Genomic DNA, 23,726 nt, shown 5'->3' with positions numbered 1-23,726 from the left:
ATCAATGTGTTGGCGCTCTCGGCAGCACAAAGCCACCGAGTCGCTCTGCACCGTGCAGAGCGCCAGTGACAGTCCTGAAGAGGGAACGTTATCTGTAACTCTCAAAAGCTTCAGCCCTTTACTGCTCCTGGAAACCAAAGGTGATTATTGGAGCAGGATGAGGAGGGATAGAGCAGGAGCCCAATCTGTACACATTCAGAAGTGAATTCACAGAGGTACACATTGTAAACATCCAAAATCCCATAACTGTTTTATTTCCTCTAATCAAACTGTTCAGAGATGTTATTGCAGCGATCTGGAGCATTCTGGCTTTGATCCTAGGCACACTGGAACAGAGATAGCTACACTGCCATTGCACCAAATGAGCCAGACTCACCGTCTATTAATATGCTCCAATACATGGGAATACATGTAACTCCCCACTTAATGCCAGTGTAACGTAAATACATTTCACACAATGAATATAGCATTAACACAAAAGATGACTGGTAAGACATCTTGGACAGTAGAAAACTTTTCCATCTGTGAAGAAAAGGCTAGTGTTATCTCCTGGTTTTATTTATTGATTGGGAAAATAATAAAGTTGTTTATTTAGATAAGGAAAGCATCACTTTATTGCATTCAACTTGCCTGAGCTGCAGATAAGCTAATGTGATTCATGTCCTCTCTGACAGTCAGAAAGGAGCCCCAGGGCAAAAGTATTTCGAACTGCAGTGAACTGTACATCACCAGGCACTGCTACATTTGCCTTGGAGCCTGGCTGAAGTTCATCTTGCAGCATCTGACACAATTCTGCCACTTTCTGTGTAACAAAGCGTGGCTCCTATACACACTATTATTCTGACAAGACGCAAAATGTGTGCAGTTACTTATCGACTGAATTGGAGGGTCACTTACACAGCCACAGAGATTCTCGTGCGTAATATTCCTTCTCAACCCCAGGTTTCTAACGTATACTCTTTCCAAACGAAGAGAAATAATGAGAGATTCCTGATGATGTAAAAATAGTCCATAGAGGAAACCTATTGAACCAATAAAATCCCTCCAAACAAATCCCCTTCACACATGGAGAATACAGCAAATGCCAACATTTATTCAGAGCAAAATAATATATTCAAACACACATGAGAATATCTTTTAAACACTTAGGCACTTACATGTTTGTGGCATCTTATTCGTTATCCTGGGTTTTGCCATCCCTGGGATGTGGTCATCGCTGGCTGGGCTAACATTTATGGCCATCCCTAAATGGACTGAAGAAGATGGTGGTGAACTGCCTTCTGTAATGTTTATCCTTTATATTTATATCTTTATTTTCTTAATTTATACTTCTGAAGAACTGTGCTGTGTAACTTTTAGCTTTTTTCTTTACTTCCCTATTTTAGTCCCTAATTAATATCAGTATGTGAGATAATGGGAACTGCAGATGCTGGAGAATCCAAGATAATAAAATGTGAGGCTGGATGAACACAGCAGGCTAAGCAGCATCTCAGGAGCTCCTGAGATGCTGCTTGGCCTGCTGTGTTCATCCAGCCTCACATTTTATTATCTTAATATCAGTATGTTATGATTTTGTACCTAGTACTTTGTACCCAAGGTGGTACCATGTATGATAATATTGCACACTTTTCACTGCACTCCTGTACTTGAATATACATGACAATCAAATCTAATTCGAATTCTAATGCTTCTTGCTTCAGGCCAAATTATGTAGGTAGATCAGTCCATCTGATCAAGGTGCCATTGTACTTTGAGATAACTTTCTTCGCTGTCTATTACATCACGTATTTTGGCGTCATCTGCAAAATTACTCTGCATACTCCCTGTATTCACATTCGAATCTTTTCTATAAATGTTGATAAACAGTGGACCAGCACTGATCTTTGTGGCACACCGCTGGTCACAGGCCTCCAGCCTCATAAAAACCCTCCACTGCCACCTACTGTCTCTTACCTTTGATTCAATTTTGTATCTAATTGGCTAGTTCCCCCTGCATTCCATGTGATCTGACCTTGCTAACCAGCCTTCTGTGCAAAACCTTGTTGAACATTTTGCTGAAGTCCATATAGACAACATCTATCGTTCTGCCTTCATCAAAGTTCGTTGTCACCTCTTCAAAAAACTCAATCAAGTTTGTGAAACACAATTTCCCATAGACAAAGATAATGGGAACTACAGATGCTGGAGAATCCAAGATAATAAAATGTGAGGCTGGATGAACACAGCAGGCCAAGCAGCATCTCAGGAGCATCAAAGCTGACGTTTCGGGCCTAGACCCTTCATCAGAGGCCCGAAACGTCAGCTTTGGTGCTCCTGAGATGCTGCTTGGCCTGCTGTGTTCTTTCCATAGACAAAACCATGTTGACTATTCCTAATCAGTCCTTGCCTTTCCAGATGAATGTAAATCCTGTCCCTTAGAATTCTCTCCAACAACTTGCCCACCACCGATGCCAAGCTCACCAGTCTATAGTTCCTTGGCTTTTCCTTACCACCTTTCTTAAATAATGGCACCACATTAAGCAACCTGCAGCCTCCCAACACCTCATCTCTGGCTATCGATGATATAAAACTCACAGTAAGAGGCCCAGCAATCTCTTCCCCAGCTTCCCACGAAGTTCTGGGATACACCTGATCAGGTCCTGAGGATTTATCTACTATTATACATTTTAAGACGTCCACCACCTCCTCCTCTGTGACATTTTCAAGATATCACCATTTATTTCCTCAAGTTCTCTAGTTTCCATATCTTTCTCCACAGTAAACACTGATGCAAAATACTCATTTAGTATCTCACCCATGTTCTGTGGTTCCATTCATAGACAGCCTTGTTAATCTTTAAGGGCCCCTGTTCTCTCTCTAGTTTCTCTTTCGTCCTCAATATATTTGCAGAATCTCATTGGATTCTCCTTAACCCTATTTGCCAAGGCCCATTTATGACCTCCTGAATTCCCTCTTAAGTATACTCCTACTGGCCTTGTATTCCTCTAGGGATTCATGTGATCCCAGCTGTCTATACCTGATATATGCCTCCTTCTTTTTCTTGCCCACTGCGTCAATTTCTGTAGTCATCCAACATTGCCTACACGTAACAGCCTCAACAATATGTGTTGCACCCCTCAGGATAATTCAGAAGAATACCAATTTAGAGGGGGAAGAAAACAAGCAGCATCATATTGTATGAGAGAGTGTTGATCGATTAGCAGGTGAACTCTGATTTGTAGAAACATTGACCGAAGAAATGTGCCATTGATACATACATATTAAAACCTGACAATGTTAAATTGGATCAGTTGGATCCCAGTGTGATTTATTTGCATGTACTGGAAACTGAACATATTAAGACACAGGCCCAGCTCTTTGCAGATAGCACCGATATGTATATACTCTATGTCCACTTCAGATCAGCAAGAGAGGTGATGGCCATTTGGGCTGGTTCATTTCTCAAGGCACCATCTTAACTAATTGTAGTCCATTTGCCTGGTTTAAAATTTACTCAGTGCTGGCAATAAATTATCAATAACTGATGCATTTTCCATGGCAACATCTCTCTCAATCAGAATCCACCCATTAGCCAATTGGCACTTGAGTCTCATACACCATAAATCAACATTTTCTCTGTCACTGGCATTCTGGTAAGTTGTCCTAATGTGTGCAAGATGAAAAGGTTCAACAAGATGTGTCTTTTATCTGCAATATTCAAGACTCTGTACCATCAATGGGTTATAGTATATTGAGGGAAAATTCATGTCTATCATTCTTATCTTTGCTAATTATTCTGAGTAGATTAACCCAAACAGTTGTCACTATTCTAACAAAATCGTTCCTAATTTCTTTCTTATTATTTATTGATTTACAACAAAATATCTCTGCATGTTTTGGTTTTATGATCTTGAAGTTCAGTTGATTCAAGTAAGGTTCCCTCCTATTGATTCACACTGGTTTTATTTTGTAACGCACACACTCAAGCACATACAAATCCTATTGTAGATGGCTTCCTAATCATCTCATTTAGAGATGTTATTATACACCTCTCGAGCTTTGTCTCTTGGCTGAGAGGTAGGGCCATTATGACTGCACTAGAATAGCTTTCCAAAACCTTATTGCAGGATTCAGACTTTAATGCCTCACACCCGATATGTCTTGTTTGAGAGGGGGTAATTTCACCACCAACTCGACAGCAGGTGAACTGTGCTGGATTTGGATCAGGAAGCCTGAGAATTTTGTAGCTGCCTTGCTTCAGGCTTCTCCTGTCGTGCACGCGCTAATTACTCTATCCTCCTCATGGTCTTCATGAAAGTCAGCATTATTACCACAACCCGGTCAACTCCGATTATTCCAGAGACTGAGGTTCACGCAGGTTTAAGCTGGCACTTCTGCCACATCATTACTCTATTTTATAAGCCCACAGTAGTGCCCTGGTTGCTCCTTATAAGGCCCCTGCAGTGAGCTAACATTTCAGTAAAAATTGAGAACGCAGATCGGCTCCTGTGCCAACCAAGATGGGAGTGTGAGGAAACACACACACACACACACACACACACACACACACACACTCCAGGAATATAATGAGTGGCAGAGACTTCTGTGAATGGTTTCATGGGTGAGAAACTGCAGTTATGTGGAAAGAGCAGAAACATTGGAATCATTTTCCTTTGGAAGAAGAAGGCTCAGTGGAGATTTTGTAAGAAGTTTTCAAAATCACTGAAGAGTCTTAACAAAATGGATAAGACAAAACTATTCTTGCTTCTCAGTGGAGCCAGCACCATAAGCCATGGGTTTAAAATCATTTCCAGGACAAGCAAATACAAGGCGAAAAAAAACTTTTTCACATAGCATGTTGTTAAGGTCTGAATTATACTGCCTGGAAATGTGCGAAGACAAGTTCAGTTGAGGCATTCAGGAGCATATTGGATGATGATTTGATTAGAAAAATACACAGGGTTATGGGGAAAAGAGAGGAGAAAAGCATTGAGTCAGAATAGTCACACAATGAATTAGTACAGACACAATGGTCTAAATAATCTCCTCCTGCACTGTAGCAATCCTGTGACTCTGTGAATGTACTTCAGTTTGGAAAAGGGAAAAGAAAGAAATGTGTACCTTCTTGTGGTATATTTTATAAGCTCAGAATAGTCCAAAGCACTTTCTGACCAGTGAGCATTCACCGTTTTAACATACATGTTCAAATTCCCACAAACATCAATGAAAGGGTTTTGTGTCTTTGGAATTCTCTGCCCTGGAAAGTTTTCTCATGCTCCATCATTGATCAAACTGATACAGACAAATTAAGAACTGAAGTACACTATTCATCTTATATAGCTGGATGAACACAGCAGGCCAAGCAGCATCAGAGGAGCAGGAAGGCTGATGTTTTGGGTCTAGACCCTTCTTCATTTCTGAAGAAGAGTCGAGGCCCGAAACGTCACCTTTCCTGCTCCTCTAATGCTGCTTGGCCTGCTGTGTTCATCCAGCTTCACACCTTTTTATCTCAGATTTTCCAGCATCTGCAGTTCCTACTATCTGTACACGATTCATCACTTGCGGTCTGCTTCACTGTTCAAAATGGTCATGGCTAATCTGATATTAACACCAACTCCACATTCCTGCCTAACTCCTAATGACATTTTACCTACTTCTTTCTTCATAAGCTGTCCACTTCTGCTTCAAAAATGTTCATAGTCTTTGCTTCCACTGTTTTTTTAGATAGACAGTTCTAAAGATTCGTGACCGATAGAGAGAAAATAATGCACCCTTAAATGGGGTCACTTAGCTTAGTTGTCTGGACAGTTAGTCTGCAATGCCAACAGAGTGGGTTCCACTGCTGAAGTTATCATGAACGTCCTGCTTTATCAACATTGTTCCCCACCTGAGCCATGGCAATCTTCAGCTCCACATACAGCAGTCGATACTGGAACAGTTGTAAGTTTTAAACCTGAGGTAGATGTTCTTTTGCTAATGTGAAGGTATTATGGGATATAGGCCAAAGACAGGTCTATGGAGTTAAGCCACAGATCAATCTTGATCTCATTAACTCGCAGAACAAGTTTTAGGGGCTCATGTTCCTCTGATCCTTTGACCCTCTGGTTAAAGTCAGCACCAACCATCTCGCTCTCTAATGAACCCAGTGGATCTTAGGTGACTTTAGCCAGTCCAACTTTTCATTGTCAACCAACCCATCTATTCCAGGTATTAGTATCGGTGTGGTCTATCCTGTCTTCAGTTGTTTCTGTTCTTATAATGACTAGACAATTTGCTTATTAATGATGATTCAAGAAATAACTGATGGTTCCAAGAGAATTCTTTTTTTTCAGTGTAATGTCATGGGATCTTTAATGTCATCTGAAAGTGCCCTTGGTTTAACTCCCATCCAAATTACTGGACAGTGCCGAAGCTCTTTAATATTGCTCTTGAATGCCAGCCAAGATTTCCCTGATGTGCATTTTTACATGTTTACACAAAGTTTCAAACTGTTTGATCTTTTTGTGGCATTTCTAAAACTAGATCAGGGCTCACAGTTTTATTTTCTCTCTATTGTTCGACCAGTTACAGTCAGAAGAGCAATCTGCCTTAAGCATTTGTTAGAACATTGTATTTTTTTTAATTGAAAAAAGCTAGTGCTGCAGTTGCTGCAGATGTATTACAGCTCATCTGCAAATCTCTTGCATGTCCATCATTCACAATCCTCGAACAAACTGTATGATTTGCAAGGATTTTTATTGCCTGTGGTACTCACAGGAAAGACTAAACAAGGTTTCCACACAGTAAAATTCCCCACATGAATTGAAAATATTAAAGAAAAACTTCTGAAAGTTGTGGAGATCCTTGTTGACAATGTCAGATTAGCTCTACCCATCTCATTAACCCATCCCAATGTGCCAGACTTTGAGGTACGGCACATAGTTCAATTCCTCAACATTTTGCAGAATTTATCAAGCTGAATAGCTAGACCGAGCAGATATGGGGAGCTTCAAGTTAGCTCTTGTTCCCAAATGAGCTTTTAGAAAGGCAGTAGGATAGACCGCAAGTGATGCATCGTGTACAGATAGTAGGTCATCCAGTGAACCAGTAATCCAGAACCCACACTGCAAAATGGCAGATGACAAAATTTGAATTAATTGAAAACCTGAAATAAAGACTTGTCCTAATGGTGTTAGTGTAACTAATGCCAATTGTCATAAAAACCCAACTCGTTCACTAATGTCCTTTTGGGAAGGAAATCTACAATCCTTACCTGGTCTGGCCTACATATGACTTCAGACCCACAGTAATGTAGTTTACACTTAATTGCCCTCTGAAATGGGCCGGGAAGCCACTCACTTCCACGGCAATGAGGAATGGGCAAGGAATGCTGGCCTTGTGAGCGAGTTCTTTACCACAGAAGGCTGTTGAGGCTGGGTCATTAAGTGTATTCAAGGTTGAGGTAGACAGATTTTTAAACAACCAGAGAGTCTAGGATGATGCAGAAAAGACTGGAAAATGGAGTTAAGGATTGTCAGATCATTGATTGGCAAAGCCGATTCAACGATGAATGGTTTACTTCCAGTCTGACATTTTTTGATTTTGTGGTCTTCAGAATTTCAAAGACCGTAAGAACAAAAGAAATAGGACCAGGATTAGGCCTTCTGACCCTTGAGCGTTCTCCACCATTCAGTAAGATCATGGCTATTTGTTTTGTGGACTCAGCTCCACTTACCTGCTCATTCATCATAACCCTTAGTTCCTTTACTGCTCAAAAATCTACCTTTGCCTTTAAAACATGCAATGAGTAACCTCTACTGCTTCATTGGATAAGGGATTCCACAGATTCACAACCCTTTGTGTGAAGAATTTCTTCCTTAACTTAGTCCTAAATCTGCTCCGCCTTATTTTGAGGCTCTGCCCCACACCATTGACTCAAGGTATTGAGATGAATAATTGCCCTGATTTGTAGACATAAGTCACATTTCTGCAGGTGGATGACTCAAGCAAAATGAACTGTGAGCTCCCCACCTCTCACCAGTGATTTTCTGAAAGATGCTGAAGGGGTGAGAGGATGTGAGGGTGTAAACAACAGCGGGGAGGAGCCCATTGACAACCAGCAGCAACAGGAAAGCTGTGTATATTCAAGGCTGAGATCAACAGATCTTTAATCAGGAAAGAAAGCAAGAGATATGATGAAAAGGCAGGAAAGGGAAGTTGAGGATGATCAAATCAGAGATGATTTCATTGAACGTTGAATCATACTCAATGGGCTGAATGGCCTACTTCTGCTTCAACATCTGATAGTCTTATGGATGTGCACATTCTGAGAGTGAATAACAAAATAAATATCTGATCCTGTCTGAGCTGGTGTTTGGAAAAGTTGCAGTTTGTTTCAGTGGAGCTGGTGACAGGGTGGAGCAAATGAACTTCTCCACCCTTTTCACAGCCTCCATTTCCGTTACATTGACAAGTTATTAATGCAGAACTGGTATGAGCGAAGAGGAGGATCTTTCTTTACCTTTCAATAACAAAACAGGCTTGTAAAGTGTGATGGTACATATTACACGGTCATCAATGATCAATTGTTCCCCTGATGCTGTCGACGGTAGATGGATGGGGAAAGGTGAAAAATACTATAAGGTGTGCAATGCTGACACTGACCAGCACATGTGAATGTTTCAGCAGCAAGGTGGGGGGGTGGGTGGAAGAAAACAGGGGAAAGAAAACAAAACTGCACTTCAAATTGAGATTGCTGTTTGCAGAAAAATTAAATTACCACCATGTCAACTAAGTATCAGAATTCAGTTTTGACAAAGTGTCAATTGAAATAAAAAATTGCAAGAATTTTAACAATCTGTTATGGTAATACTGTAGTGGAAATCTTGAGCCAACATCTACTCATATAGCTCCTATTACAGAATTAAAGTGCCCTTGGCACACCTAAACAAAATACAACTTTGAACCACATCGGGGAATATTACTGCAAACATTTAAGGATTGGGCATGGAGACAGGTTATAGCTAATGTCTCAAAAGAAGATTTTAAAGCCTTAAAACTAATTACTGTGAGTGGCAACAGCCTGACCCTGTTCACTGTATTAAAACATTTCATTATTTTGAAACTCCTCAAAAGCATGTCTTCAATTTCCTGTACTTTGGTAGAAACAGCTTCAGTGAGGGTGTGCGTGATGGGGCTGGGTGAAATAAAGTCTGGTTGGAACATTCTCTACTGAAAGGCTGTGTGTGTTGGGTGTGAGGGTATGGGAGGGTGCACTGATAAGGAGATGGGCAGTGGTCAGCTATTTCAACATGTTGAAAGGTGCGACTTCCCTCAGTGAAGCCCTATGTCCTGATCAACGTCCAACATTGGCCCTTTCAGGCTTTTAATTCAGTCGATCCTCCTCCATGAAAAGCACTTCAACCATTCAGAGCTTACTCGCAAACCTATCAGCATGCTATGCTCATATAGTAGAAAAATACTGTCCCACTGTGGTATTCTTGTCAATTGTCCTGATGAGGTCAAAATGAAAAGCTTTGACAAAGTAAGTCTTTTTGCAGCAATACTCAAGTTCTGAACTACAGCCAGTTATGGAATCAAGTCCTCTCTAGTAAAATGTAGATGATCCTCTTGTAAATCAGTGTGTTAGAACATTTTTCTTTGCTGTTTTAAAGTATTGATCATGCATAAATCCGGGAAGTTAAATGGGGATCCTTTCAGTTGTCTGACCTGCCCAGTGCCTCAAACACATGTGAATATAGTCTTGTATGTGCAAGAGATACCTTTGATTTGTGTAGATAGGGTCAAACACTAAAGTTTGATATGTTACTTGCAGAACCGAGCTGTTTTTGTGACTGTGTACATGTGTCAAGATATTTTTTATGAATAAGGTATATTTTTGAAATAGAAAACAGCAGGATGACTGAGAATCAAATAGCACTGATGGCTAAATACATAGCCTGAGATACAAATGATGAACTATCTTGTAGTCTTAGTAAAATAGGATAAGAAATCATTTTGACAGAGTCTCGGACTTGGTTTGGTGACTGAGCAGCTGTTCTCAAGGTTATTGAACCTGGAAGATGTGCATTCTTCATGTTAGTGTTGTGGAGCACAGTCTGGACCGGGTTAATTAATTCAATTCTATGGTCTAATATAAAGATTAACTCAAATGTCTGTATTCGCCTCGGTGAATTAAACATCCGATTATGTCAGCTTCCGTCAGCTCAGCATGACACATCAAGGCAGTTCTTTTCTCTGAGGTATTGCTTAATGAATTGGAGATTTTGACTCATCTAGGAAATTTCCACACAGATGCGTTAATTCCGTGATCCCTCAGTCACGTTTAAGTCAAGTGACGGATAAAAACTCATTGGTTATTCTTCACCAATTTGCCAGCCTGGTCCTCTCATTGTAAGGAGTTACATATATCAGTTGTTTGAACTGATAATCTGCACATGTCTGTCAGTGGAGAAGGCCCTATTTAGTGGAATAGTTGTTGTGGTCAGGGTTTGCTTCCTTTCTGTGAGATAAAAACACATATATTAAAGTTGGTTTTGAATACTAAACACTCTTGATGGAGCAGAGGTAACATATTAGAATCTGAGATTCAAATCTCATTCATTTTCAGAATGAGCATTTTGTGGATATTACATCTAAGTATCTATTTATATGTCTGATGACCCCATTCAGGTCCAATTCTATCTGCATGGTTTGTATCTCATTGCAGTACCACTGTGGCCCACACTTTGATTCACTTGTGGTCTGCTATCCATCTCTTATTAATGGTGTTTGCCCTAAAGAACTACATTACTGTTCACTTTTGGAATGTGAAAATTATTTTGCGAAGTGTTTCGAACTGCTGCTACAAGGGGGAGGCAATGGTCTAATGGTATTATCACTGGACTGTTAACAGGAATTCATGTTCCCCAGAACCTGGGTTCAAATCTTGCCACAGCTGATGGTGGAATTTGAATTTCATAAATATCTGGAATTAAGAGTCTAATAGTGAATCTATTGCCATTTGTCAGGAAAAGAAAAACAAAACATCTTTTTAACTAATACCTTTCCAGGAAAGATGCTACCCTCCATATGACTCCAGACCTGTAGCAACGTGGTTGACTCTTAAACTACCCTCTGGGAAATTTGGGATGGGTAAATCATATGGGTCTAACCAGTGATGCTCTCACCCTGTGAATGAGTAAAGAAATACATGATTCTGTTATTGTCACACTTTAATTTCTATTAGTGGCTACACAATCAAACTGCAGGAGTTGAATTAGGTAGTCCTGAAAATGGGTATGTGGCTGGGATATGCAATTAATTTGATCAGTGTGCCTTGACAGTCATGTGGGTAGCACACTGACTTTGTAATATCTGCTGATTTTGAAAGATCCCAGCTTTCAGCCAGATTTAGCTGTGCTTTCAATTGGTTGGAAATCCAGGCAGGTAACCAATATCAAAAGCGACCAGCAACAGTAAATGCCAGTCAGCATCCCTTCACACTAACCAGAGCTACAGGTACATTGTGGCTGGAGCACTCATAGGCTGTTGTATAGGAAGACAGTCTAACCTGTGGAATAAGACAAAGGATTGCAGATGCTGGAGATCTGAAACAAAAACAGAAGTTGCAGGTGTAGCAGCATATGTGGGAAGAAAGCAGAGTTATCAATTTGAGCCCAATGACTCTTTGTCAGAACCTGTGGAACATGGATAACAACACAGTATGGGAGAGAGAGCACCGTTTGGAGTTTTAAGATGCTCTACTGGGGGGCCTTGTTGGAACAATGACCTTAGTTATTCATACTGAGCCAGGAGGCTTGAAAACATCTGAGCAGAAATCAGAGATAATGGGAACTGCAGATGCTGGAGAATCCGAGATAACAAGGTGTGGAGCTGGTTGAACACAGCCGGCTGAGCAGCATCTTAGGAACACAAAAGCTGACATTTCAGGCCTCGACCCTTCATCATTTGCTGCTTGGCCTGCTGTGTTCATCCAGCTCTACACTTGTGCAGAAATCATGGTGGCCATACCAGACCAATGCTATATTTGGGACAGTGCCGGGCAGGTACTATATTGTGTATGTACAATTATTTTCTATTGCTCAAACAGTACAAAATATACTTTTCGTTTGAGAATTCATGATGGATTATTAAACTTCTTGTGGCAAGTAATCTAGCTCCTTGGGAAATGATCCCTGTTATTGACCACTTTGACTTCTGCTCATATATTTTCCTGGGTCTCCTAGCCCAGTTTGGATAACAGATGTCTGACATATGATGCTGAGGTATCATGTCAAATGGCAGAGCCTTTTCAATGGGGCCGAATGGCCTTCTCCTGCTCCTGTTTTCTATATTGTTCTAACTCCACCTTGTGTATTTTCAAACCAATGTCTATTGCTTTCCATAAGATAGCATTTTCTAACATCATAGGGCCAGGACAATGGGAAAGCCTCCTAAATAAGTTTGTGAGTATGCACTACGTGTACAGCCTTACAATATAATGACGCATTTCTAACAAATGCTGATGTTTTCCAATTGTGTTTCAGCTTCATTTGTGTAATAAAGTCAGCAAGCTCCAGGTTTAAACTAGGACTGCAATTGCAAATATTTCAGAATGGGTCAGGAAATCACACTTGAGCTGAAAGATTTTATTTTATAGTTAAATGTTGGTAAAGCCACATTTCGATTAGATTAGATTAGACTCCCTACAGTGTGAAAACAGTCCCTTCGGCCCAACAAGTCCACACCGCCACTTAGAGTATCCCACCCAGACCCACCCCCCTATAACCCACACACCCCTGAACACTACGGGCAATTTAGCATGGTTGATCCACCTAGCCTGCACATCTTTGGACTATGGGAGGAAACCGGAGCACCCGGAGGAAACCCACGCACACACGGGGAGAATGTGCAAACTCCGCACAGACAGTCACCTGAGGCTGGAATGGAACCCAGGTCCCTGGCGCTGTGAGGCTGCAGTGCTAACCACTGAGCCACCGTGATATATACATTTCATACATTTTCAAACCGTTTAGCACTGCATTCCATACCCAATTCTTTTTATAATATTGCAGCAGGGATAATTACCGTAGACAGAGAAAAAGTTCAGTCCCAGAACGTTTAGTACAGAGATCTCTGGCAAATTAAATGAATGCAGGTGAAAAATGGCCAATTAAAAAAGAAAGGTAGAAAAAAGCTCACCTGCGTTAAATTTCCTCCAACAGGCTCTGTAAAATGCCTCTGTGAACATTGGAATTTTTTAAACATATATTTACTGCGGTCAATTAAGCATGCAAGGAAAGTAAATTTTCAAACAGGAAATGTGGAAATCTGTGTTTTCCCACAAGCTGGGAATTTTGATTTCTGCAGTGTGTTGTATCGGCCCTGAGATATTCCTGTCTGAACTCCAGCCTTAGTTTCTAGAGATGCGAGGATGGTTGAGGAACACAAGTCAATCCTTGACTCCAGTTAGTCATGGGCTGGGGCTAGAGAGAGCTAATCGAAGGCACCCCTGCTTCTCTGGACCCACTAACTGTGTTGCAAGTAGACTTAACATCAGCCCTAAGGTGGCCTCACCACAATTCAGCTGCAGAGCTTCTCGATACCTGGGAAATCAGATTATCTCAACTTTATCTTATCCCTTCATGGGATGTGGGTGTCGCTGGCTAGGGCAGCATTCATTGCCCGTCCCTAGTTGCCCTTGAGAAGGTTGTGCTGAGCTGTCTTCTTGAACCGCTGTAGTCCATACTCTAAAGGTGGACCCACAATGCGCTGAGGGAAAGAATTCCAGGATTTTGACACTATGGGAAGTGATGGTCTCGTAGCATTATTGCTCAACTATTAATCCATAAATTGAACTAATGCCCTGTGGACCCAGGTTCAAATTCTGTCATAGCAGATGGTGAAGTTTGAATGCAATGAATCAAATTTAGAATTAAGAATCTATTTGAAGATAAACCCATCTGATTCACTAATATCTGGTCCAGCCTATGTGTGACTCCACATCCACAGCAATGTGGTTGATTGTTAGCTACCCTCTGAATTGGCCTAGCAAGCTACTCAATTATATTGCTACAAGGTCTCAACTACAGTTGACAAACCTGATTCAAACAGATGCAGAAAACTTCAGTAATGTCCTTAAAATATCACCCAGCACCCTGTGGCTGGGTTAGTTTACTGTATCTTTCCCTGTCGTGAATAAACTCTGAAGTTGGCAGATTGGAGCGGGTTTCCCTAATGTGTTAGGAATGTTTCTAACATAGTCATTTCCCCACACCCAACTGTATCTGATCACCCTTTTAAAGTTCTATGGTGGCACAGTGGTTAGCAATGCTGCCTCACAGAACCAGGGACTAGGATTCAATTCCAGCCTTGGGTATATGCCTGTAAGGAGTTTGCATGATCCCCCCATGTTTGGGTGGGTGATCTACCATAATCCAAAGACATGTAGGTCAGGTGGATTGACAATGCTGAATTGCCCATCACTTACAGGGATGAACAGCTTTGGTGAATTAGCCACGTGCATGTGAGCCTTTTGGCAAAAACTAGGGGTGGTGCTGTGTCTGGGTGGGATGCTCTTTGGAGATTTGTTCACAGACTGGATGGGCCAAAAGTCCTCTTTCTGGATTGTATGATTCTATGAAATAATTGCAAACTGCCACTGTAAATATTGAACTTCTTAAAACACATTTCCATTCAAGGCATGGGACACCACTGTATATAAGTGGGTAGGTCAGTGAGGAAAAGAAAATGTAACCATTAAGAAGTTTTGTGACCTTGGGATTAAGTTTGGTTTTCCAAATCATAGTAGCGGGTTGGATACCAATATATTGAATTTTTATTCTCTCTAAAAAATTCAGAGTATTTACTTCAAGGGAAGGATGGATGTTTGGAATGGACTGTCAAGGGAGCGATTAGAGTTAAGTAGGTCAGAAAACTCAAGCGTTAGCTGACTGTGTACCGTTGACCAAAAGATAGAGAGGTTTGAGAGGTATTGTTAGCTTCTTTATTTCCTGAACAGTTTAAACAGCAGAATAGCTATCCTTCTGCATTCTAATGTAATTGATGAACATTTCTGGAGCCAGGTGCAGAATCTTCCTGTAAAGAAAATAAGTGGAAATTTGATTTCCAACCAATTTTTCCGACTGATTACCCTGGCTTTACCCATGACTAGTTACAACCAATTCCAAAATAATGCAGCCACAGTAATTATCACTCACTTTGGAAGCAATTTAACGTTGGTGATTGGGGACAACTTGAATGCACATTTTCTTGGTTTACATTCATAAACTTGGATGTTGCAAAATACAACAGACTATTTCACTGCAATAGAGGTAAGCAAATTTGGCTCGAAGCAATTTCACTGCCCAAATGGAACCTTTCCTATCTGAAAAAAACTATTTCTTTTCTAAGGCAGTTGTCAAGTCTTTGGGCATAGTGTGTCAATGCATTAATGTGTTCCTGCATTTTTAATGTCCTCAGTGTCAAGGCAATATCGTCTAATGAAGTTTGTTTTCTGTTTAACCATGGCTTACATTGAATGTAAATGACTAAAGAGAGTGGATTTTTCTTTTGGCTCTCACTATGCTTTGGATCACAGTTAATGAGAATGACTACTAAGAAGAAGTTTTGTTGTAATATATGTATTGCTCTCCAGACCAGTCAGCTGCTGTGACAGTAATATATACTTATAACCCACACAGGGTGCAGACTAACTGCAGCGCTGGGTTCCTTTTAGTGCTGGAATCACGACTATACTAATCAATTTGATCTTGAGGCACTCAGCCGTGGCAAGACTGTTGAATGGCCTGTCCAGTGTCGAGCTGTTTTCTACTGTAGACTGAGAGTCATACTAAAACTGACAGAAGAGAGAGACAGATCAACAGACAGACTAATTACCTTTGTCTTTCTAGAACTGCGCACCAGACCAGGTAGTAACACACACTGCTGAATGTTTTCTTTGGTGCATTTTTCCACAAACTCCTCTGGGCAATAATGACGGTTCTTGTTCTTAAAATACTGCAAGCTACGAATCCAGTAGCTATCATTGAGTTTAAAGCTATAGCCTGTGTCATATGTAATTATATTTTTTTTACTTAACAGGACTGGAAGTGGAATTTAAGGTATCGGATGGCACTTCATATCAGCATACTGACAAAAAACAGAGGATCATTTGAGGTGTGAAATCATCAGTCTTAGAGAGATCCTGTTGTTTCCATGTACCCAGGAACATCCATCTAGACTGGAGTTCTATTTTCCTGTGTATTCTTAGCTATATTCTGTCAAACACAAATGCTGACTGTGAACTGTTTGTCGCTGTTTCTTTGGATTCTGTTTGATGAGGGTCTTTTAACACCTCTTGAATCATTGTCACCAAGGAGCTCAGCGCACACAGACAGTGACAACATAATTGAGCTGTCTGGAGATGGAATTCCTAAACTGCAACGTGTTAGGCGGGGCTGGATCTGGAACCAGTTCTTCGTACTGGAGGAATATATGGGGTCAGAACCGCAGTATGTGGGAAAGGTAAAGCATTTTGCTGCTGGTTCAACATACTTTGGAGCTCTATATATTTTCCTTATTTGATAGAATTATGCTTGTAACAAGTTTTTATGTTCCTGCTTAAAGTAATGTTTGACAAAATATCTCTCATATTTGTTAAACATAAGTTTCAGTATAAGCTTTTAATTGATAGTTATTGCACTAAAAATTTGAAACTTATTTGCAATACCTAATAGGCGTGTATTATGTGAGAAAGTGATTTTCAGATTTACTTCATGTGTTAGTTGTTTTATTTAGATATTAATTTGTATTTGATGTGTTAATATTTCTTGGCCATCTGCTACTTCAGTATTTTAAACACAGATATTTGATGTTTGAACCACGTCTTTGCTGCACATATCAATAGACAATAGACAGTAGACAATAGGTGCTGGAGTAGGCCTTCGAGCCAGCACCACCATTCATTATGATCATGGCTGATCATCCACAATCAGTTTCCTGTTCCTGCCTTATCCCCATAACCCTTGATTCCACTATCTTTAAGAGTTCTATCTACCTCTTTCTTAAAAGTATCCAGAGAGTTGGCCTCCACTGCCACCATATCTCTACCATCAGGCAGTGTCACAGCACATTAACATTGAGAGTAAACCTGAGAAAGTCAATTTTAAATGCCACATTTTGCTTTCATTTATTTACTTTCATTTCTGCTGCTTAATCAACAGCCTAAAATAAGAAGCTTGACTTTGAAGAAAACATTTATTCAAATCAGAATCATAATGTGACCCTGAAACAGAAACGTGTAAATTTCAGTGCTGTCAAACGTAGTTGTGAGCTGAGCAATGTCCTGCTTGTTATTATAACGTTACATCTGGCTGATTTCCTTCAACTTATCTTTTTATCTAGGTGAACTGGTGCACTGACGTAAGGACAGAAACTGCTGCTTTTGCAGAGCAGTGCAGTCAGTATCTGATAGAGAATGAAAAGAATAACTAATGGTTCCTCCTATTGCATTAACCCTGCCTTGCTCTCTTGAGATATGGGACTGAAGGGCTAGATTTTTCGCTTCTTGCCAGATTTCCAGACAGCTGTAAAACATTGGCAGACTCTGGTAAATCACATGTACCTGATGTTCAATTTTTGGAGGCAAGTATATGCTGACAGAATAGTTATAGCTCAGAAGGAGGCCATTTGTTCCATGATGTGTGTTCTGGCTCTCTACATGATGAATTCAGTAATTCCCATTGGCCTTCCTTCTGTCTGTAGCCCCACACATGTTTCTTTGTCACACAATAATTCAATTTTCTCTTGAAAGCTTTGGTTGATCCTACCTTCACCACACTGTCAGGCATTGCAGATTCTAATCATGGGAGGAGTGAAATAAAAAGCTTTTCTTTGTGTCTCCATTGCTTCTTTTGCCAATTACTCTGAAGTTGTGCCCTATTCTTCTTGATCCTCCACCAATGGGAACACTTTCTCCCTGTCCATCCTGTCCAGACCCCTTATAATTTTAAACACCTCAATAAAATCTCCTATAAACTTTGTCATCTTGAAAAATTGTCCCAAATTCTCTAATCTTTCCATTTAGCACAAGCTCCTCATTGCTGAAAACATTTCTGTGAATTCTTGCTGCACCATGTCTAATGTATTCACATTTTCCTAAAGAGTAATGCCCAGAACTGAACACTAGACTCTAGCGGGTGTATAATCCAGGGGGAGACAATGATATGGTGGGCATGTCACCAGATGTGTAATCCAGTCCCATCACCAGGTTCACCAAGTCTGGCAGCATCTGTAAAGACAAATCAGAGTAAACACTTCGAGTCCAGTGACCCTACCTCAGAATTTTCTGAGGAAGGGTCACAGGATCCAACATGTTAACTCTGATTTTTCTTCTCAGAAGCTGCCAGAACTGCTGAGCTTTTCCAGCAACTTCTATCTTTGTTCCTGATTTACAGAATCCACAGTTCTTTCAGTTTTTGTCAAGTTCACTAAGGTCCTTTAAGGGAGGAAACCTGCATTCCTTACTGCTCCTGCCTTCATTTGACTCTAAACACACAGTAACTTGGTTGCCCTTTAAATGGTTAAGCAAGCCAGTCATACCAAAGGCAACTGGGGACGGGCACCTTATACTGGTCAGTGATGCCCACATCCGATTAAAAAAGCAAAAAAGTATCAGGTGAGGCCAACCCAGTTCCTTCTACAAACTTTATATAACTTTCCCGTTGCTGTACTCAGTGCCCCAACTTATAATCAAAAACAAAGTTGCTGGAAAAGCTCAGCAGGTCTGGCAGCATCTGTGGAGGAGAAAACAGAGTTAACGTTTCAGGTCCAATGACCCTTCCTCAGAACTTCCCCTCCTCAGACCCTTCCCCCACTTATAAAGCCTAGGATTCAGTATACTTTATTAACTGCTCTCTCAACCAGTCCTGCTACCTTCATGACTTAAGCACGTAGACACTCAGGTCCCTGTGCTCCCGCACCCTCTCAACAGCTGTTTCAGTTCCTTATAAATATTGAAATTGTGCCCCAGACTTCAAGTTCAAGGTGGTATGGCCTCTGCTGATGGTACTATTGGACAAGTGAAATTGTAGGTTACGTATGGATTATATACGTTTGTTTTTGCGATTGATTCACATGATTAACATTTTAAAAGGCTGCAGATGCTCTTTCACACGAGCGTATAAGTTCAATACACAAAAGAAAAAAATTAAACAAACATATAAATATACAGAAGACAGTTAGTAAGATTTTAACTTTCCAAATAAAGTTTCCCAATGCTATCAAATATCCCACAGAAATATGACTATTATCTCAGTTTTTTACATCTTTATTTAGTTAATGCTCTCCTGCCCTCCTTTTACCAACTGTTTACTATTTATCTATCTATTAGATTCACTTTGATGTTCACTGATGGCTTCTTCTCACACACTGTCTTTGCATCTCTGATTTGCTGTTGACTTTCCTTCTGGTTAGGATCATATTCTGTTTTGGTATTCATTCATGGATGAAAATATTGCTGGCTAGGACAGCGTTTAATGCCCATTCCTAATTGCCCAAAGGACAGTTGAAAATCAACCACATTGCTGTGGGTCTGGAGTCACGTGTAGGCCTGACCAGATGAGGACAGCAGTTTCCTTCCCTCAAGGACATTCGTGAACCGGATGAGTTTTTGTAACAATTAACAATAGATTCATGGTCATCGTGAAAGTCTTAAATCCAGAATTTTACTGAGTTTCAATTCTGCCATTCAAACCCAAGTCCCCAGAACTTTACCTGAGTTTCTAGAATAACAGCTTGATGATAATGCCACTGGGTCGTTGCCTCCCGGGGTTTAGAAGAATTGGAGTATGGGGCAAGGAAATCTCTTGGAAACCTATAATCTTCCAACAGGTCAAGACAGGCATAACTGCAGGAAGTATATTACTGATTACCAGAAAATCCAGGATGGGCAGTCATAATCTAAGCATAAGGGATAGACCCTTTAGAATTGAGATAAGAAGAAATTTCTTCAACCAACGAGCAGTGAGCCTGTGGAATTCTCTACAATTAAGGCCAAAACACTAAATGCTTTCAAGTGATTAGACATAGTTCTTACAGCTAAGTAGATCAAAGGATATGAGGAGAGATAGGGGGAACAGGGGACTGAGGTAGATGATCACCCATAATCATATAGAATGATGGAGCAGGCTGAAGGGACCGAATGGCCTACTCATTCTTCCTGTTTTCTAGTTTTCTATGTTAACACGCCCACCCATTCTTTTATCACATTTTTACCGTTCAGATGCCTTTGGATGACCATGGGATTACCTTTTCTGTTTGCTGATAGTTTAATTCTCACACACTCTCTCTCCTTCTCACAGTTAGTTTTTCATTCACCCTCTGAGCCTCCTATCTTCAGCCTGAGGCCCGAATGTATTATGGACCTAGCATTTGTCTTCAGGTTACACTTGTTAAATATAAATCTCAGCCTCTTTCATTTAGGTTTGCTTTCCTCTTTGCCCTTTGAGGGAACATAGCTTGATTGTCCTTGACCTTTCACCTTGCTGAAGGTAGTCCATTATACACTTTTGGCAGTAGATCGTGGTGATTATGCTGAGGTATAAAGGAGTTGGCTCATCTTTCATTCAGAGGTGAGGCATTCTTGGGAAAGGAACGTGATTACATAGCTCTTATCAATATTGCTTCCACATACTTATTCAAGCTGGAGGTAATTTTTTGAATATTTATTACTAGCAGTGGAGCTTTGGCCATGATCAGTATATAACTTGGGAAAATTATTCCCTCTATGTTTAATCCATCTTTTGAAGAGTTATCTATAAAAGAAAGCCTCCAGTAATGATGCAGTGAAGAAAAGAATTAACGACAAAACTGTGCTGCTGAAGGGCTCATTTTATTCTTCAAAACTTAATTTCCATGGAAATAGATTCTCTGACAGGCACGATTACCACCCAGGCTCAGCTGATCCTGGCACAAGAAACACAAAGTGGCACCCGGTCAAGTGTATTCTGATGAAAATTGGAATGTTCTCCAGCAGTTGTTAATGAGAAGCCTTTCCCTTCTTCCACTTCACAAGTGGCTTAACATGTCCATGAAAGGCAGGGAAAGGATCCATTGTCATTCAGATGTTTACAGCTCGCCCATTAACTTCAGGGTCTTGACCTTCCTCAGTTGTCATTGGCCAGTATTGGAAATTGTTCTTCTAATCTTCGATGCGTCGTCTCACCACAAGGAAAAGAAACTGTGGGTCAATTTATCCCCTCACTAGTATGGAGTGAGCAGTGATGAGGAAGGTGGAGAACACACACACAAAAGAATAGAATATTGGCGTCAAGAAAACAATGAATGATTTTCTAATCAAGTCTTAGAAAATGATTTCAGAATCTTACCATTGAGTGGTGAAGGCTGTCTTTTTCACTTGCATTATTTTCTCCTTACAGCCCCAACTTGCATTATTTCTACACCCCTTCCAAATCTCCTCTCACATAGACAATGTCAATTGCCAGCAGGTTGAGTAGAGGGGGTGCCTGTTTGCTGCAGCTTACCAATTGCTTATCCCAGCCAACATTTGAAGGCTTCTTTATGACAATGTCTCTGCATGGTCCCTGCCCACTGCCTTCTTTGATCTTCCATCCGCACAAGTCAGCATCAACAAACCACACTATCTCTGTCACATCATCATTGTTGCTGTCAGATCAAAGCACGTATCACTTCAACCCTTCAACACTTTTCTCCAGACCCCTAAGGGACACATAGGACTTGAATGCTTCTTCCAGTTTACTTTTCATGCAAAATGCTCGCACTAGGTGCCTAGAAATGGTCCATCTGCTGGCTGTTAGCTCACTTTCTTTATATATACTCACTCAGTTATGGATTTCCATGCTCAATATGGGCCACATTGCTTTCTGAGATAAGTTTGATGCTGCCAAACTAGTGGGCTGTATTTTCGTTTTGTGCAGACGGAGACATAGCTTGACATGTTGGCGAACACTGAACTGTCAAGGGGCAGACCAGACACGGTATTGCATCAAGCTACATCAACTTCACCTCTGTGCAGAAGTTAGCATTTTGCACGGCAAACATACTGCATGTGCTTCAAGCAAATTGCCTTGCATAATACTCACAGGGTGCAATCCAATGTGGGGCTTGGGGTCACTGTGATCATTCGGAGAGTACCACCACCACAGACGGTCAAGGGGCTCATCCAATGACAGTGTAGGAATTGGACCACAGTTAGTCCTGAAGGTTGAGTGTGGGGATTAGAGGTAGGTTAGTCTGGAGGGTTGCTGAGATGTCAGTCTGGTGGCTTGGCTAGGTTTTCCTTCAGTGAGGCAATGAGAAGGGCTGAGGGTGACAGAAGTAGGTGGAGAAGGAATTAATGATGATGCAGGAGCAGGAGAGGCAGTGAGGTGCCCCCAGAGAGTGAGTTAGAAGGGAAAGTGGAGGAAAAGGCTTGAATTTTGAGAGGAGTTGAGTTGATATGATGTGTGGAGTAGTGAGAATTGCAGTTGATAAGTGTTGGTGAGAGGTTTGTGCTGACACAATATTGGAGTGAATTAAGATGGTGAATTTAGAGTAAGATATGTTGGTGGAGGTAGAGGAGTGTAAAGTTGACAGAGATAGAGTGAGTTAACAACAACTTCTGAGGAAGGGTCACTGGACCTGAAACATTAACTCTGTTTTCCCTTCACAGATGCGGCAAGATCTGCTGAGCTTTTCCAACAACTTTGTTTTTTGTTCTAGATTTGCAGCATCCACAGTTCTTACAGTTTCTTTTTAAAGAGTGTTAAGCTGGCAGAGTAAGGGTGAGTTAAGGTAGTGGAGTTAGAGTGGGTGATGATCCTGTGAGTGTGAGGTCGCAAGGAGAACATGGTGACACTAACCTTAATGGATACAGAAGGGCATTGACCTTCTTCCAGCACTGCTGGACTTCCTGCTTCAACCAGGACACAGCACTGACCCAGGGCAGCCTGGAGGCATGGTCCCCTGTGGAGTTCAGCTGGTAAAAGGCCGGCCCTCCTTTCCACTGCCCCATCCCCCAGGTCCCTGTCCATGAGGCAAGGAGTTAGCTTCTACTTCCTCCGGGTGAAAACTTCACTGATCACAGTCAAACAGCAGAAGGTGAGGGGTGGTTTGTAGCTTGCACTGTCTGAGGTGCTGTGCTGCTGGCTTATACACTTGGAATCAGTTGTGGGAACACTGGATGGCCTACACAATGGTGATCCCTTCACCTCTCCAGTGGTCCCATTCCCTGAGAAACACGTCCAATAACCGAGGTGAAGATTGGGAGACTGAGAAAACTCACTCCGAGCCACGACCAGCCAAACACCAGAAATCTCATTCAACAAATCACTTGGACTGAAAATGGGAAAATTCCAACTTACCATTTGTTGTTTCATTGTTAAAGTCTAGAATGATGATAATGTGGGTGTAAAATGCCTGGCATCACTTTTAGATCTGTTTTTTTCTGTCCTTTGTGACCTGAGGTTTTGATTTACATCAGTGCTTTGCTGTTGGCAACGAGAGCCATGGGTTCTGAAATCTGACTGTGCCAGCTGATCACAGAGCCTGAATTCCTGGGAGGTGCAACTGAGCGGTGGGAGCACAGGGTCACCGAATTCCTTCCTGTATGTCGTCTTACATGCAACAAGAATGTGCATTTCTGCAGCATCTTTAATGTAACACAACATCCCAAGATGCTTCAAAGGAGAGTCATTAAGAAAATGGAAATATTAAGTTAAGATGCTAAAAGCAGATTCGGAGAGGTG

The 23,726-nt window shown here is 41.1% G+C and overlaps 1 protein-coding gene across 4 annotated transcripts in view; it reads left to right on the top strand.

Moving 5' to 3' along the window:
- Positions 1 to 23,726, top strand: part of LOC125447799 (cadherin-12-like) — a 646,081-nt gene that overhangs the window by 398,622 nt on the left and 223,733 nt on the right. For all 4 annotated transcript variants that reach the window (XM_059641207.1, XM_059641199.1, XM_059641205.1 and 1 more), the window contains exon 2: positions 16,063 to 16,485. In XM_059641207.1, coding sequence (XP_059497190.1) covers positions 16,252 to 16,485 — 234 coding nt within the window. In that variant the 5' untranslated portion in view covers positions 16,063 to 16,251. The remainder of the gene's footprint in view (positions 1 to 16,062; positions 16,486 to 23,726) is intronic.

This window comes from Stegostoma tigrinum, chromosome 2, assembly GCF_030684315.1.
Source record: "Stegostoma tigrinum isolate sSteTig4 chromosome 2, sSteTig4.hap1, whole genome shotgun sequence".
Lineage (NCBI taxonomy): Eukaryota > Metazoa > Chordata > Chondrichthyes > Orectolobiformes > Stegostomatidae > Stegostoma > Stegostoma tigrinum.
Note: the sequence above shows the minus strand (reverse complement) of the source record. Positions and strands in the feature narration are given on the sequence as shown.